Here is an 18,978-nt window from a genome sequence, read left to right as displayed (position 1 = left end):
GACTTTATTTTGTTTAGTTTAGTAAAGCAATACCATCACAATAATCTCATGAATTATGTTTAAGTCTTGTGGACTTATTTCTGGGACAATGTTTTTTCTTTTCTTTTCTATTTATTCAGGTAGAACTGCTGTGAGACACCTATTTTTTAGAAACTGAAGAACCTAAAATTTCATCTGTGATAATCAGCATGTCACAGAAGCCGTCAGTAGAGCTTAACTTGCATTAATTTAAGAAATATTAAATTAAAGACCCCATGAAATCACCTGAAAACTGTTTTTCTGAATTAATGTTTTTCCTACTGAAAAAGGGGAGTTTAGGTTGGACAAAAGTATGCTAACAGTTCATTTTGTCAGCATTTGACCTCTGGATTGTTACACTAAACTAGTTGGACAAAGTCTAAGTTTCATAGGTTTTAGAGTAAAACAAAAAAAAAATCTAATTCAAATATATATATATATATATATATATATATATATATATAAATTATTATATAAAATTAATTAATTAAAAATATGTTAGCCTGAATGCACTGTAAGTCGCTTTGGATAAAAACGTCTGCTAAATGCATATATATATATATATATATATATATATATATATATATATAATTGCTAAATAATTTTGTATGTGTAATAGTAATACAATAAGGATATAATATATATATTTCATATAAAATAAATATTATGATTGGCATAAAAAGCCAGGCAAATTTCTAAATCGATTCAACAAGCGTTTGCTCAAACTAAACTCAAACTTACCTGGGTAACCTTAGTAAGCTTTTTATAGGCCACTCAAAGCTCACGAACATGGACTAAAAGCCACAAAACTCGTACTTTGATTTCAGTAACAGTAATAATTTCAATAAGAGTAATGATTTCAATACGGGTCTTTAAACAAGATACTGTTGGTAATGATGTGATATATTAGTTCAGATTTGTTCTGGTCATTTTTGTTAGATTTTCTTTTTCACGCCACATACCATATCGGTGCTCTGTTCGCTGTGGGGGCCATTTCCTGCGGTGGGCTACACTGGTATAGTAAACATCGTCCTTGATATGTGAGAGGTTCCCCTCACTCCCCTCACTGTTATTCTCCACGGTGATCTCTACGGAAACACCAATCAGAGCATTACAGCCACAGACCCTCTACTCAGCCCGTGAGTTGTGGATTATGGTATTTTCAAGGCTCTCAAGGTGTGTTTCAAGATCGGAAATGCCACTCTATAGCATTAAAGCATCAGAAATGGCGTACTGATCTTAAAACAGTATTAAAAGCCAGCTGACATTAATTGCTCCGGAGTAAAACAGCAATGTTCAACATGATGATGGTTTTCTAAGCGACAATGTGTGGCCTATTAGGAGTACCAATTGTACACTAGAATAAAGCAGTTAAATAATTATTAGTGAATCTGAAACAGACAATGAGTGGCAAAGGTCAACCAAAAGTGACTCCCAGGGCTTACAGAACACCAGAACTGTCATCATGATATTTAAGGAAAACAGAGGAACACACAATAGGTGTCTCTACAAAAAGACGTTAAAGGAAAGGAGGTAGAGTCCAAATATCATGTGACCACACTAACCAATGGAAGGGACTGTCATTGGCCTTCTCTGAGCGGGCGGACAGCCGTAACTCGTCCTATGGCCGGAATGGTCCAGTCGATCTGAGCGTCCCGTTGAGGGAGCACTCCCTAAAATTTCAAAAGCAAACATTAATATGTTAATCAAAGCCTTTTGTGCCTTAAAAATAGATATCCCTATTAAAAAAAGATTCCCATCAACCCCAAAATGAAAAAATAAATACAGTGATTTCTTTAGAGAGCAAGATTCTAGTCCCAAGTGAAATCAAAACAAGGAGGATGAACCCGCCAAAACATTTAACATAAACAATTGAAACAAACTCTGACAACAACATGAGCAGGGTTTTTGGCAGAAAATCAGATGCTTAGCTAAAGACCCATTTTGGTTTTTGTTCTGCTCCTCTTCAGTTTGTATGGGAAAGTGTTTTGAATGTAGTTTGTGATATGAGCTTTTCTGATTCATATCATTCTACATTATGGTCTACCTACACGTAATGTAATGTGTTGAGTATATAAAACTTTCAGTACAGGTATGTAGCATGCTGCAAATCTGTATACGATAGTAGTCAGGACCTTAACCACCACAGACATCCTGGGAGATTTTCTGTGGAATTTTCAGAATAATGGACAATTTTCCAATCTCTGATTCTTGAATTTTTTTTATTTGGTCCCCCTTGAATATTTAGTACTATTAGGTCAAGTAGTAGTGCAAAAACACTTTTGATGTAAAGGACTTTATGGGAGGTTTCTTTGGGGTTTTCATTGATGGTTTGCAGGACTGTATGAGAAGGTATTAGTATATGATGATGATTGGAGTTAAATTCATCATTTTTTTGGTGTTTCCGGCTTCCCATAAACAATTCTAAACCAGTGTTTCCCAAGCCTGTTCCTGGAGGCCACCCCAACACTAACCATTTTTGAACTCTTCCAATCAAACACATCTAAATCAACTAATGTTCATTAGTACTTAAAAAGACTTAAAAAGAGACCTAGTAGAGACCTCCAAGTCCTAAACTGGAGGGGGTTAGATAAGGGAGACATCCAAAATGTGTACTTACGGGGTGCCTCCAGAACAGGGTTTGGGAAACACTGCTCTAAACAAGGTCTTCAAACTTGCTCTTGGAGACCCACTATTCTGCAAAGTCTATTTCCACACCTGCCTGTACGTTTTCAAGTGATTTTGAGACCCAAATTAACTGGTTCAGATGATTAGGGTAGGAGCTAAACTTTGAAAATTAGTGGTTCTCCAGGAGCAGAGCTGAATACCTGCTAGAAACTTCTAGGTTGGACTCTAAAGTATAAGTTGGAGGACTGTGTAAACATTGTCATTTGATTTGTGACTCTTCTTACAACAGAAACAAGAAACACTCAGACATGGCCTGTAGGTAATCAAAACAAATCTACACATCCAAAAAATTTCACTTGACACTCTGGAATCAAACAAAAGTCACATGAGATCTAAACCAAATCAAGAAAGTCAAGAAAGATCATACAAGCTAAAATCCCCCCAAAACAAGAGTAATATCAAAAGGTGAAATCAAACAATAACATAGCAACGTCTAGCAAAATAGACCAAACAAAAATGCAAAACAAGAAGAACAAAACCAAATAAACCGATGACAGACTGGGTGGAACACCATGAACAGAAGAATGTTTTAATCGCTTGTTGATGAGAACACAAAGCAGTTGGTAGATGAGAAGAGGGCGGAGGGTGAGAGGAGGGGTAGGAGGACACACACCAGGGGTCATCCATTGCCCTGTTGAGTCTGGCCACAGAGTAGGCCCTAATGTCCCTGTGATAGGTCCTGCCAACCTCGCTCAGCCTGCCCTCGCTCCGGAACCTGCGTTGGGGATGGTGATGGTGCGGATGATAGTGGTAATGGTGGTATGACTCCCGCATGACTCCTTGGTCTCCGGGAATGGCATCCAAGAATGCCTCCTCCACGCTGCACTGCCGGGTCAGTGTCCCTTTTCCTGCCGGCAGCCCAGAGCAGGTTCTCCACAAGGTCCCTCGCTGTGGATCACCCGCATGTTGGGGCCAGAACCCACCCGCAGGCGGGCTGCACACTGTATACATGTGTTGATGCTTCCACGATTAGCCAATAGAGCCTCCTCCTCGCTCCCGCAGTCTAGTCCACTGTCAGGGCTCTTGGTGGTAATAAATAGGTAATCAAAGTGTATATACGCTATATAAATAAATAGTAATAAACAATATCCAATATAAAATGTATTGATACATTTATATTAAAAATGTGTATTAATAATCTAACGATTTACTATATAATTTAATAATCAGTACTTTTTACTGGCAGTTCAATTTGTACATTAGTATATAAACATATTTATCAATTATCTGTATCGATGCATCCCTAAACAGAGTAGAAATAAAAAGTCTTGAAAGGTAGAAAGAAATGAAAAAACAAGCTATGGAATTAAATGACAGTTGAGAATTGCTTGACATCAGTCCTTTCAGAATCAGATTAAACCTTTATGATCTGGCCCTCCTTGAAGGGAAGCTCCTCTACAGCATCATCGGGGTTAGGAGACATTGACAAGGGGTCGTAGTCAAACATGGCCACAAAGATTCGGGACAAGTCCTCTGGCTCTGACTCATAGTAGTCTGGAGACCGCCGGTCACGTCCTCCATAACCATCTGAAACACAGGAGAGGGCAAGCTTCTGCTACACACTGAAACCAAAGGACATCTAAAGCCCAAAAGTGGTTGAGAAAATGACATACAGTATGCTGCTATCTGACTATATTATGTGCCATTCCTACCTAAAGTGAGGCTACATATTAAAACATATCATAAACTGATAAAAAAATGCTAATCACACTTGATACATATGCATGTTCTCTATGATCTGGAGCACAACACACCAGTGGGATAATACACAAGCATACTGAAAACAGAAGAATGCAGTAAGAAAATGTTTGAAACTGCCATGCATATTAAAAGAACAAGGAAAGGATAAAAACATTGCTGTTTTACTGTAAAAATCTAAAGAACATTCTTGGACAGACATGCAGCAACTCATTACCAATACTTTACTGGAATGATCCACTACCAATCTCAAACTTTTTTCTCTTATCTTATACCAAAGTCTTAGATAGGAGTAAATAGTAGACCATGCCAGTTAATTAAAAGTGTATATGGAGCTGATAGTAGTGAGTCATGCACACTGATAAGGATATGTAGAACATTCAAAAGCGGCATTTAAAATCACAGTAATTTCCATAGTTCTCCATTAAAGCTGGCATCTATGCTCTTATGGTGTGCAGTCACACAACATCCAACAGAAGAAAGATATTCATGCAATTGAAACAATCAAAGATCTCACAGGAAGCTCAGTAAAAATATGGATGATGAGGGGGAAAATGGCAACCAAGGGGAGCAAGAGGAGGAGAAGAGGTTTTTCACAAACACTGTCTGGTGTTTTAGACCACACAATGAGCACAAAGAAAGGAGTGATCACCCTTAAAACAGACCGAAACCCTAACCTAATCCTAGTTATCTGTAGGTAAAATTAAGACAAATTGCCTCTTGATTAAAACCAAAATATACATATAAAAAGTAAATGAATAGAAAAAATAGCTCAATAAATGTACCTCATCCATCTTTGTCTTTCATATGTTAATGAGAGGCTCCTGCATGTCTATTCTTCTAAGGTAAAGGCAGCTTCTGCTCTTTTTAAGTTTAGTAATACAAGTAAAGCTCTAGCAACTTTATCCAAGATATGCAATTTATGTTTGTTTACAGTACTACATATGCAAATCTGTAGGTTAAATAACATGCAAAGCTTGTATTTTTGTCTAAATGTATGTGCTGTTGTAGCTGTACAACTGTCCCATATTTTAATGCAAAGACTACTGCTGAACTTCTGTGTAGTTACAGTATATGTTTGTGTCCCTAGCCTATTTGTGAAACTTTAAGGTCTAAAGGTTTAGCATGGACATGACAGGAACTGAAAGATTGTGTGTGGTTTTATTTTGTTTAGTTTAGTAAAGCATTTTTGTGAAAATTTTATCATGAATTATGTTTAAGTCTTGTGGACTTATTTCTGGGACAATGTTTTTTCTTTTCTTTTCTATTTATTCAGGTAGAACTGCTGTGAGACACCTATTTTTTAGAAAAACTGAAGAACCTAAAATTTCATCTGTGATAATCAGCATGTCACAGAAGCCGTCAGTAGAGCTTAACTTGCATTAAGTTAAGAAATATTAAATTAAAGACCCCATGAAATCACCTGAAAACTGTTTTTCTGAATTAATGTTTTTCCTACTGAAAAAGGGAGTTTAGGTTGGACAAAAGTATGCTAACAGTTCATTTTGTCAGCATTTGACCTCTGGATTGTTACACTAAACTAGTTGGACAAAGTCTAAGTTTCATAGGTTTAGAGTAAAAAAAAAAAATCTAATTCAAATATATAATATATATTATATATATATATATATATATATATATATATATATATATATATATATATAAATTATTAAATTAATTAATTAAAAATATGTTAGCCTGAATGCACTGTAAGTAGCTTTGGATAAAAACGTCTGCTAAATGCATATATATATATATATATATATATATATATATATATATATATAATTGCTAAATAAATTATATATGTGTAATAGTAATACAATAAGGATATAATATATATATTTCATATAAAATAAATATTATGATTGGCATAAAAAGCCAGGCAAATTTCTAAATCGATTCAACAAGCGTTTGCTCAAACTAAACTCAAACTTACCTGGGTAAAATTAGTAAGCTTTTTATAGGCCACTCAAAGCTCACGAACATGGACTAAAAGCCACAAAACTCGTACTTTGATTTCAGTAACAGTAATAATTTCAATAAGAGTAATGATTTCAATATGGGTCTTTAAACAAGATACTGTTGGTAATGATGTGATATATTAGTTCAGATTTGTTCTGGTCATTTTTGTTAGATTTTCTTTTTCACGCCACATACCATATCGGTGCTCTGTTCGCTGTGGGGGCCATTTCCTGCGGTGGGCTACACTGGTATAGTAAACATCGTCCTTGATATGTGAGAGGTTCCCCTCACTCCCCTCACTGTTATTCTCCACGGTGATCTCTACGGAAACACCAATCAGAGCATTACAGCCACAGACCCTCTACTCAGCCCGTGAGTTGTGGATTATGGTATTTTCAAGGCTCTCAAGGTGTGTTTCAAGATCAGAAATGCCACTCTATAGCATTAAAGCATCAGAAATGGCGTACTGATCTTAAAACAGTATTAAAAGCCAGCTGACATGAATTGCTCCGGAGTAAAACAGCAATGTTCAACATGATGATGGTTTTCTAAGCGACAATGTGTGGCCTATTAGGAGTACCAATTGTACACTAGAATAAAGCAGTTAAATAATTATTAGTGAATCTGAAACAGAATGAGTGGCAAAGGTCAACCAAAAGTGACTCCCAGGGCTTACAGAACACCAGAACTGTCATCATGATATTTAAGGAAAACAGAGGAACACACAATAGGTGTCTCTACAAAAGACGTTAAAGGAAAGGAGGGAGAGTCCAAACATCATGTGACCACACTAACCAATGGAAGGGACTGTCATTGGCCTTCTCTGAGCGGGCGGACAGCCGTAACTCGTCCTATGGCCGGAATGGTCCAGTCGATCTGAGCGTCCCGTTGAGGGAGCACTCCCTAAAATCTTCAAAAGCAAACATTAATATGTTAATCAAAGCCTTTTGTGCCTTAAAAATAGATATCCTATTAAAAAAAGATTCCCATCAACCCCAAAATGAAAAAATAAATACAGTGATTTCTTTAGAGAGCAAGATTCTAGTCCCAAGTGAAATCAAAACAAGGAGGATGAACCCGCCAAAACATTTAACATAAACAATTGAAACAAACTCTGACAACAACATGAGCAGGGTTTTGGCAGAAATCAGATGCTTAGCTAAAGACCATTTTGGTTTTTGTTCTGCTCCTCTTCAGTTTGTATGGGAAAGTTTTGAATGTAGTTTGTGATATGAGCTTTCTGATTCATATCATTCTACATTATGGTCTACCTACACTTAATGTAATGTGTTGAGTATATAAAACTTTCAGTACAGGTATGTAGCATGCTGCAAATCTGTATACGATAGTAGTCATGACCTTAACCACCACAGACATCCTGGGAGATTTCTGTGGAATTTTCAGAATAATGGACAATTTTCCAATCTCTGATTCTTGAATTTTTTTATTTGGTCCCCCTTGAATATTTAGTACTATTAGGTCAAGTAGTGCAAAAACCTTGATGATGTACAGGACTGTATAAGCAGGTATTAGAGGAAAACAACAATGGGAAGCAAAACACACCAAAAAAGTATGCATCTATGCTGCTCAATCCAGTTAAATTCATCATTCCTTTGGTGTTTCCGGCTTCCCATAAACAATTCTAAACCAGTGTTTCCCAAGCCTGTTCCTGGAGGCACCCCAACACTACACATTTTTGAACTCTTTCCAATCAAACACATCTAAATCAACTAATCAGTTCATTAGTACTTAAAAAGACTTAAAAAGAGACCTAGTAGAGACCTCCAAGTCCTAAACTGGATGGGTTAGATAAGGGAGACATCCAAAATGTGTACTTACGGGGTGCCTCCAGGAACAGGGTTTGGAAACACTGCTCTAAACAAGGTCTTCAAACTTGCTCTTGGAGACCCACTATTCTGCAAAGTCTATTTCCGCACCTGCCTGTACGTTTTCAAGTGATCTTGAGAACCCAAATTAACTGGTTCAGATGATTAGGGTAGGAGCTAAACTTTGAAAATTAGTGGTTCTCCAGGAGCAGAGTTGAATACCTGCTAGAAACCTCTAGGTTGGACTCTAAAGTATAAGTTGGAGGACTGTGTAAACATTGTCATTTGATTTGTGACTCTTCTTAAAACAGAAACAAGAAACACTCAGAAATGGCCTTTAGGTAATCAAAACAAATCTACACATCCAAAAAATTTCACTTGACACTCTAGGAATCAAACAAAGTCACATGAGATCTAAACCAAATCAAGAAAGTCAAGAAAGATCATACAAGCTAAAATCCCCCCAAAACAAGAGTAATATCAAAAGGTGAAATCAAACAATAACATAGCAACGTCTAGCAAAATAGACCAAACAAAAATGCAAAACAAGAAGAACAAAACCAAATAAACCGATGACAGACTGGGTGGAACACCATGAACAGAAGAATGTTTTAATCGCTTGTTGATGAGAACACAAAGCAGTTGGTAGATGAGAAGAGGGCGGAAGGGTGAGAGGAGGGGTAGGAGACACACACCAGGGGTTCATCCATTGCCCTGTTGAGTCTGGCCACAGAGTAGGCCCTAATGTCCCTGTGATAGGTCCTGCCAACCTCGCTCAGCCTGCCCTCGCTCCGGAACCTGCGTTGGGGATGGTGATGGTGCGGATGATAGTGGTAATGGTGGTATGACTCCCGCATGCTCCTTGTCTCCGGAATGGCATCCAAGAAGTCCTCCTCCACGCTGCACTGCCGGGTCAGTGTCCTTTTCCTGCCGGCAGCCAGAGCACGTCTCTCCACAGGTCCCTCGCTGTGGATCACCCGCATGTTGGGGCCAGAACCCACCCGCAGCGGGCTGCCCCCTGTATACATGTGATAGCTTCCACGATAGCCAAGCGAGCCCTCCTCCTCGCTCCCGCAGTCTAGTCCACTGTCCGGGCTCTTGGTGGTCTGCCTGCTACTGCTGCTGCTCCAGCACGGTGGCCGCTCCTCTATGGAGCTGTAGCGCGGAGAGGAGCGCTGCCTCTGCAGCCTGCGGATGCTCTTGCTCGGGGAGAGGTGGTTCGGTTGCCGTGAATCCTGGTGGTAGGGCCGTGGGCTCCTGCAAGGTGTGCCTGGACGGGCCTCCTCGAAACGCAGACGCTGGCCCATGACCTCCACCCCGGTGTCCGGTTCCTCCTCAGCAACTTCTGGGATGCTGTGGAGCCGCTTGTGGGACCGCAAGGAGCGTTGTCGTACCACCTCCCGCTGCAGGTCCCAACTGTCCCGGTCCACCGCTAGGTCTTGTCTCCTGTAATATGCCTTTTAGAAGCCGAGAGGGTGATGGACGAAGGAGGAGCCAAAGTTTCAGTTAGATTCGGATGTTTTTCAATTAGATAAAATCGGGATTGTTTTTGGCGGGTTTTGTTTGATGGTGTTAGAACAGGCAGAGAAGATAAAACAGTGTGCAAATAGAGAACAAAATGGGAAAAGAAAGACAAAATAAAGACAGAATTAGTTATCGGAGGTCATGGTCGAATGTAGGGCATGCAGTCTCATTCCATGACGGACATGACATGCGACGGGAGGGAATCTGTAGAAGGAAAACGTCAGGAAATGCAAACCATACAGAAAATGAGAATTGGAGAGTATCACATATGCAGGGCTCATTGAAACAATCCACTAACAAAGCACAGTCCAACAACAACAACAACAACAAAACTACAGATGAGAATTCAGAACACAGAACATTAAGAAATTATTAACAGGCAATCAAAGGATCAAGACTAAAGAATCTAAGTACTATACATAAAAAAATAAATAAAAATAAACATAACAAAATGGAGATTAATCTGCCAAGCAACAAGTGAATTGTGTTCAAAAGTAGACCAGTAACCTGGAATGGAAATTAAAAAAAATATTAATAAAAAGACAAATCATTTCTAATTATTTCAAATTATGTATGAAAACTGTAATTGTTGGTTTTAAATTTCTACATACTGATACTCTACATGTAGCAGATATTTTTAGATTAAGAGGAGATAGCTACAACAGCATATTGTTAAAAATTATTGTTGTTTTTTAGTATTTAAGTTTGACACTACTGCAAATACAGTTTTCTGTATCATACTAAACTGTAGCACAGATGTCTGCAGTTGGAGGCAAATAATATCCAAAAACAGCAGAATATACTGTAGCCTATATAAGGTGTTAGTTTTCATACCACAATCCCAATGGCTGCTCAGGTCTCCAAAAAAATAACTCAAAACAAAAATGACAAAAACTGAAATATAATATATCATTTATTACTTCATATATTCAATACATCATGTATTTTTGTAACCCTTTGTGTATAATACTTATTCATAAATATCTTTTAAAATAAATTTTAACAATAAACATTTTTCATGAAGAGACAGATATTCACAAAATTGTAAAATTACACTGAGAAAAGTAAAACTTAACAGAAATGTAACCATGAGACAAACATAATCAAAAGTGAATAACTGTTTCATTTAAGCAGACTTTACTTAAATGAGATTCCCAAAATGCCCTTGGAATGATATGTGCATTTTCACCAGATCAATTAGGAGCTAATTTGACACTTTAAATATATGTAATACTTATACACACAGCAAAAAATAAATAAATAAATAAATAAAATAAACTATCTTTATTTAATAATAATCACAAACACATTAAAACCATGGCGTTACATTCAATGAGGTAAACACTTCAGGCATAGAAAACAAATACACACTGTATATATCTGCACATAAGTGATTGTCATATGCAATAAATCTAAGAATCTGCTAAATAATCCTGTCAATTCCAAGTAACAAGAGCCACTTCTACTATATAGAGTAATCCAGATCGATTTCTACCAGATGCATAGTGATGCAATACTTAAAACTGAACAACAGAGTTGGCAACATCTACCATTGGCAATTTTCTCATGCATTGCGTGTGCAGCCTCAGGTTAAGCCATTCAGATGTATCGAGCTTTGTATGCCTGGACAGGCTTATACAAAGCTGGCTAAATGACTGGATGACGTCGAAGTTCGGTAGTGCAAAGCAACCCGCTTTTAGGACCCAGGAGAGACTGAGGATGGGGTGACCTGTTAAGATCCTGCCGCTCAAGCTTTGTGTACAACATCAGAGGTCTAACACCCCCTGTTTTAAATTCACCATCACAAAAACACAAAAAAACCCAGCGCTAGTCACATTCAGGACAAATCCACTGAGTTACTTTATAACAAAAAATACTCTTACCTCTAAAGACCACCTTAACTGAACTGCAGTTGGCCTTTCAAGCCTATTCTATAAGGTTGAAGTGCCAATAATCTAGTACCACTCCTTGGGAGGAGCCCTAGAGAACACGGCATACTCCATCCCCCTTCGTCTGTCCCAGCCTCTAGCCTGCGGCCCTGTGGCCCACGCCCAAGACAGACGGCGGCCGGAAGGGTGTCTGTTCCATACCTTTAATGTGTTGTGTGAGTTGATGCTGCGGCGGCGCCCTTCTTCCAGCTGCATCTCCGAGTACAGCTCCTCCTCATCCTCCTCCATGATGTCAGACAGATCGGAGCCCCGACTGCTCTCGGTGTAGTACTCCTCACTGTGGCTATAGTGAGGATGCTGGAGGTACAGACATGGAAATCTTCATGATTTAACACTCCAGGCAGAAATCTTCAAAACTCAACCGATATTTTACTTAGTTACACTCTGGTTTTCTAATGTTTCTGGTCCCTAATTTTGCTCATCAGTGCTTTGCTCTTTACTTGGTTTTTGCAAATATGTCTTTGTTTTGTTATTTGTATAGTTTGGATGCGTTGCTTGTTTTCCTTGGATTTTGAATTTATATATATTAATTTTTATATTCTTGCTATTTTATTGTTTAAAAAACCACACAAAAAACACTGGATGATAAAAATAGAGGTGACAATAATAATTTAGGCCCATATTTGGAGGCTTATTTGGCCAACATTTAAAAATTAATGAATGTCACATTTTAGCTCATATTTTATACTTGCCCTGCCAATATTTTTATTTGCCAGATTAGTAAATACATACAAATACTCTAATACACACACACACAGCAATATTTTTTTGTGATTTCTTTCGCCATTCTTGTCATCTTGTGATTTCTTTGTCATTTGTAGCAATATTTCTTTGTGTCAGGAAAAATGTTTGCATTTTTCTTTAATTTATGTTAACATTAAGTTATAAAGCATAGTTAGAACCAACAATTTGACATATATAAGAAAATTGTAAAATTAGTACACCCCATCAGGTATGTATTTTTACAACATTTTAGGACATACAGATATTGGCCTGGCATTTCAACAGCGTTAATAATTTAATTCTTTTTATACTACAGGGCCGTTGAATGCTTGAATCTGATTGGCTGACGAATGTTCTGAGGTGTGCAATTATTTTCTGGGAAACGCACGGCGAACGTACACGTAGTTCCAGGCAGCTCTCTTGACCGCATTACAGTTCCATATCACTTCGCATTGTAAAACTGTAATAACATAAATTACAGGACTAACAAAAACAACAACATGACAGATGATTTTCCAAAGGTAAATACATATGACATTTCTCACAAGTGAGGTAAAAACATCGCTGTTTAGAGACGCTGCTGCAGAACACTGTTGTAGGACGCACAGAGGTAGCCTAATTCAGACAAGCTCTCTCTCTTTCTTTCTCTTTCTCTGTGTGTTTGTGTATATTTTTTTGTGTTTCTAATTGTTTGTTTTATTTCTTTATTGTTCTATTTATGGTTAATTCATTAATTACCAGCTTTAAAATGACGTTTTGGAACCAGCAAAAGAGGCATTGGATGAGATGCGGAAGAAATAATCCAACTTACAATAGCGATTGAAGTACAAAAACTGGACGAATCCCTTTAAATATATCATCTGATCGATGTCTTGAGGTGTGGTAACCGTAGTATAAGTGGAATAATGGATTTCGGGCTGTTGAATTATTAGAAAAATAGTGCACACCCGAGGTGTAATGGCCACTCCGCTTCGTCACCTCGGGTGTGCATTATTCTTCTAATATTTCAGCCCGTCGTCAATTATTCCTTCCATAATACCAACATAATAATATGAGTATAATGTAATTCGATATAATATAATGTCACGCTTGGAATGCACATTTTGTTATTGGTAAAGCAGAAATGCCCATTACTTCTGTTGGAAAAGTTACACAACATGTGTTCTGTCAGCTGACCCAAAACTCCCTTAAAAAGTTTTCTTGTGCAGTACAAAGAGATTGCTGTTTCTTAGACTCACTTGTCTGCCCAGCTCAGAACCTCTGAGAAACTCGTCCACAGAAGCTCCTCTTCGCCTGGCGTGAGGGGAATCGTACCCATCCTCCTCCTCGTCTGAGTTTAATGAATGCAGAGCGTTACCTCTTTCGCTAAAGATGTTCCTCCTCTCCACCTGAAACAGAGCATGCATATGGATATTCTGTCATGCTGCTTAAAAGCATTCCAGCAACCATCTTGATCATCATCTTCCTCATTTAACCCAGCAAACCAGTGAACTCACCCTGCTGTTCGGGGCGCTCCTCTGCGCCGCCTGGCGGGCCATAGCACGAGCCACTGTGTTGGGAATGGGCACTCCCTGAGGTTGAGGCAAGATCCTCTGAGGGGAGGGTGAGCGTCGGCCCTCTATGTGAGGGGGCTCCAGCGTGTGTCCCGGGTGCGAAGGGGGCGGTAGGGGTGACGGAGCCCGGGGATGCGGCTCCCAGGGCTGCCCCATTCGCCTGCCCATATCTGGCTCTTTGGCATGGGGGTCTCTGGCACTTGGTAGGAGTTTGGGTTTAGACATGGGGTACGGGGAGGGCGAGGGGTGGATGTGGGGGTGTGAGGGTGGTGGATGAGGGTGGGATGGCGGGACAGAGTGGGGCTGGACGTGCGGTTGTGGATGGCTTGGGGGGTAGGGTTGTGGGTAGGGAGGCGGGTGAGGCGGGTGTCCGTGGGAGTGAGGCACCAGGAGGTTGTGCGGAATGGTGGCCACAGGAGAGTCCTGCGACTCTCCTTGTGCTGATATTGTCCTCACAACGACCTCCCGCGCTTCCAGACACTGGATACGGTTCAGTTCCACCGTAACGAAATCTGCTGTGGGGTACATTATCTCTGCTATCTAAAAACAAACAAACAAAAGAAATATGGGATAAACAAATGTGCCTTGAAAACAATGTGTGTTTTTTTCCGCTGATATAGTCAGGAAATTAATCAGATTTGTACTTGACCCCATCATAAAAATTATCAAAAAAGTTTTAGCAATACATTTTGTGTTAAAAATAAATACATTCAATATATGTTATTAAAATAAGAAATATAAATAAAAATATAGTAATGATAATTTTAAATGTGTTAGAAATAAATACATTATATATTTGTAACTTTAAAAATAATTATAAATATATAATACATACATCAATGTAAAATAAATATAAAATAATCTACCTAATGAAATAACTTATTTTAGTACATATTTTATTTTTAATTTAAATTTATTTTAAAATAATTTACAAGTACATACATGCAATAATTAACAGTTTTTTATTTGCAATAATAGCTGGAAATTACACAGCTTTAGTTTAATTCTGTGACAGAAATAAATTCATAAACACACTTTTGTTAGAAAACAGCAGCATATGGTGATTTGTTTATCATTTTAAGCTACAGATGATATTTGTAAGAGTATAACAAGTAGTTCTCACATTTTTGACAAATGTTAGACAGCTAGATGCTTAATGCATCATAGAACACCAAATGTTTAAGCTTGCCAGGCACATAAACACATTAGATTTTATGAATGTAAAACAAGTTGCTGAAAATTCCTCACACTGGTCCTAGACCATCTAGACATACTTATTGTTAAGATCGGCATCATAAGATCTTAAACCTACTGGTACATGAAAAATATCTCAGAAATAAAATACATTTGTATATATGATACATTAATAACTGTTGTTTTGTCTCACGAAAAGAGGTCAACATTATTTTCAAATATATTTTTGTCAGATTATCCAAAATGACTTACATAAACCCCTGCATTATATAACACAGAGAAAACATTTGCCATGCAATGACACAAGCAATCACCTGATGGCGCCAGTGAGCAGAATAAAACAAAAATGTGAACTAGCATAACATGTTTAACCTCCAAGCTGATCCAAGACCTTTCATTGGCTTCATTAGTAGGGTCCCAAGCGTATTGCAAATCAGTAGCTGTTGTGCACAAACGGCATGATAATAGTAAGAATCAGCAACATCACTTCACCTTTTGACCTTTAGTGCAGACTATGTATCCGATTACATTGGCTCCATTGGAAGTGCCGGTAGGAGTGAGGGGAGGAGGCTTCCAACGGATCTGCAAGACTCCAGGTGTCTGTCCCATCTGAACCTGCACATCCTGAGGAGGTAAAGGTGGACCTAAACAAAAAAGAGTTGCTTTGTGAGTTTGTTACACTGTATCATGATTCAAGCAAATCTGTGTAGGTCTGCCGTTGTGTTTGTAGGAGGGCTGTGACATGCATTCTGTTTTCAGAAACACGTGCATGCTTGTGCATGAAAATATGATGTATGTGTAGTGGGCATGTAAATGTGCGTGTGGGTGTGCGTGCGTGCGCTTTACAGCCGTAAGGGACGCCAGCTGGGCATAGACTATCACAGTGTATTTGCTTATGTCAGCACTCTGAATTTATGTGGGCTGATTCGTCTTAATCATACTGAGTATGTGGCTTCCAGCAATGGACCGCACCATCTCAGAACCTAAAACACACAATGCTCTGTTATAATTTCAGCTGCTTAACATAATAGTACTGAGCATGCATCATTCACCTCATCTCTTGCTTTGTTTTAATTCAAAACATTTAAATGTGTTGTAACCAGTTACCAGATGACATTTATTAGGCCTGGGTATCTATACAAATTTTGAATGAATTCTGATTCACTCTAAATTTGTTTTGATGTGATTCTAATATGGATTCAATTCCAATCCATTTGCATAGATTTCAGTTACACTGTCAATTTTTTTTACATATTCTGCAATACTGAAAGACACTTTCTCTTTGCTAATGCTATAAATTACACAGAGCAGTGTTTCAGACTTATTCAAATCAGTAACTTGTCAAAAAAAAAAAGACTCATAAGTAATTCATTTTGGGAATCTGTATACACTGTACATGGCACACTGTTTGTTTTTGATTCACTAAAAAGAATCAGCTCATCAGAGTCATTTGCTTGTGAACCTGAATACTTGGGTCATGCTGTATGTTTTTGATTTGCTAAAAAAACTGCTCATAAGAGTCATTTGCTCATGAATCTGGCTTGTAACCTCATGAACCTGGATCATAAGAGTCATTTATTTCAGGTACTCTGGTTGCAATATACAGTAAGATTTTGATTTGCTAAACAGAACTGGTTCATAAAAATCATTTGTATCTTGTTTATACATGCAGCCTGGGACATGTCTTTGCGAAGACCATGAGAAGCAGACATGTCCTGTGCATAGACCCTATGGCCAGCTTTGACTCTCTTCACCAAACTCTGGTTTAATGTATCCCGATCTTCAAGGAGAAGGAACTGTATTGATATTCTTGTCAAAAAATATCATTCCACAATCTTGTGGTATAGCCACACCATGTTGGTTCATCTGACCGGAGGAGAATTGGCCCCCCAACTAAGCCCCCAACTTTCTCCCAAGGTTTTTACACCATTTCTGTCTCTGATGGAGTTTGGGTTCCTTGCCACTGATTCATTTTTGGCTTGCTTAGTTGGGGACACTTAATATTTGGCAATATTACTGACTTGACTCCACAGACTCGGAATTGGATGAGAACTCAACTGAGGTGATTGATGACGTCACACTTTTATCCAGGGCAACTTTAGAGATGGATTAAACTCATTCCATAACTGATGGACTTTACACAGCTATTGAAACCAAACTGAATCAACAATGAACTGATTTCAACTAGATACAACAGAACTGAATTTGAATGATTGAATCATCATATTTATCACTGTAAAGTTGCTTTAAAAAAACAATCTTTTTCCTCACACACGAAGCTATTATTTAAAAAAAACAGCATTTAATTGTGTTTGAGAATTGCCATCACATGTCTTGTATCCTAAAACACGAATTAAAACCTAATGTATACTGTTTCCAAGTGACAAGTGCTAAGTCCAACAATCAATTAAGACAAGCCATCCTGATGTCAGAAAGCAGGTAGTCCTATCACAGGTTTGAACTCTTCGATGGATCACACTAATCCACACTGATCACTTCTCTGCCCATCACATGACAAATCATCGGGGAAGTGCTTAATCAATAGCCACCCCTCACTGATCAGAGCCCAAGGGCTGCTCGGGGTGATGATCGGTCCAGAGACATCAGGGGCATGACTGAGTGCCTGTGGAAAGACAGTGGAGCTAAAAGTGGATCATGTCATTTGTGAAGTTGATCCAGAAGAACTGGATCAATGCTCTGTAATTGAAAACAGCTCAAAGGCTGTCTTTATCTGATCAGGCCTTCATTTAAGGCCGGTGCTGCACAGCTAAACGCCTGCAGATGGGTGTCACATAATAAAAGCCTGCACTGTTAGTCAGCAGGGAAGCCTGCTGATGGGCTTACATTGCCCTGTATGTATAACACAGTCTGTAGGAGGGGAACACAATGTGAGCTAGACTAGACCGAGGGTTCATTTATCTAAAGATGTCAAGATGTCCTGAGACATGTACTTCACTGTGCTGGAAATTTGATAATCTGCAAGCAGGTCCGTTTCATCGGGAGTGGCCTTCCCTATTAATTAGAAGTATCAGTTGAAAAAAAAAAGGCAGTGTGGGAGAAAAAACATTCCTGTTAACACATGCATGACTTCCATTTTTTTTCATCCTTTTAAAAAAAAAAAAGCAAGTTGGGTGCACAAAGCCACAGATGTTGCATCTTATATATCGCTTTCCAGCTAAACTGGGTTGAACATATTACTTTTTTAAAAGCTACTGGCTCTTTAAAAAGGGGGTGGGATGTCCCGCCCTGTCTTCCTGTTTCAGCTGAAATGACTTCAACATATAGGCACTGTCCCAAATGTCCACACTTTCATCACATAATGCCGCTTTGACTCCCAGGTAGAAGTCTGCTGCGGAGCTCGCCCCAGTGTGGGGTCAGCAGAAGTGTGGATCTAGGGCACAGAGCGGCCGCAAAGGGGGCGCTTGCGAGCACTGTTCTGAACACTTAAAATGATGAATGGGACACCCTACGGTCTCGTGGACTTAAGGACATGTGCACGTAGCGACCATTATAAAGGTCATTGCACACCTTGTCCGAAATTCTCGTCCAAAATTTTTGCACGTTAAAAAATAAATACGACCTCACGTTGAGTCAATCACGTTTACACACTGCTTCTGAAACTTTCATCTGTCATTAAAAATTTAGATCAGGTTCGATTTTCTGCATTAATGCATTCATAGTAAGCATTTTGATAGGAAAGGATGACAAATATGAAAAAAACTAAAAAACGCATACGAAAATTTCAGAGTCAGTGTGCAAGGACCTTAAGTTTGTAAGACTGCAAGTGCACATGGAGTGTTCCATTTGGGACAGGGCCATAGAATAATGCTGCGTGTTTCA

General features: G+C 38.7%; 1 protein-coding gene across 20 annotated transcripts in view; it reads right to left on the bottom strand.

The window, feature by feature from the left end:
• Positions 1 to 18,978, bottom strand: part of LOC109095434 (RIMS-binding protein 2-like) — a 151,870-nt gene that overhangs the window by 19,732 nt on the left and 113,160 nt on the right. For 10 of the 20 annotated variants that reach the window (XR_006155335.1, XR_006155336.1, XM_042728991.1 and 7 more), the window contains exons 17-22: positions 15,631 to 15,782; positions 13,888 to 14,484; positions 13,630 to 13,779; positions 11,810 to 11,965; positions 1,584 to 1,698; positions 981 to 1,106 (exon numbers count right to left, since the gene is read on the bottom strand). Coding sequence is in view for 18 of the 20 variants with exons in the window: in XM_042728991.1 (XP_042584925.1) it covers positions 981 to 1,106; positions 1,584 to 1,698; positions 11,810 to 11,965; positions 13,630 to 13,779; positions 13,888 to 14,484; positions 15,631 to 15,782 (1,296 nt within the window). In the remaining 2 variants the exon portion in view is untranslated. Of the gene's footprint in view, positions 1 to 980; positions 1,107 to 1,583; positions 1,699 to 4,045; positions 4,234 to 6,564; positions 6,691 to 7,164; positions 7,280 to 8,890; positions 9,653 to 11,809; positions 11,966 to 13,629; positions 13,780 to 13,887; positions 14,485 to 15,630; positions 15,783 to 18,978 lie in introns of those variants that run through there. The other 10 variants (XM_042728978.1, XM_042728977.1, XM_042728980.1 and 7 more) reach the window with 5 other exon arrangements.

Source organism: Cyprinus carpio, chromosome B8 (assembly GCF_018340385.1).
Source record: "Cyprinus carpio isolate SPL01 chromosome B8, ASM1834038v1, whole genome shotgun sequence".
NCBI classification, from domain to species: domain Eukaryota; kingdom Metazoa; phylum Chordata; class Actinopteri; order Cypriniformes; family Cyprinidae; genus Cyprinus; species Cyprinus carpio.
Note: the sequence above shows the minus strand (reverse complement) of the source record. Positions and strands in the feature narration are given on the sequence as shown.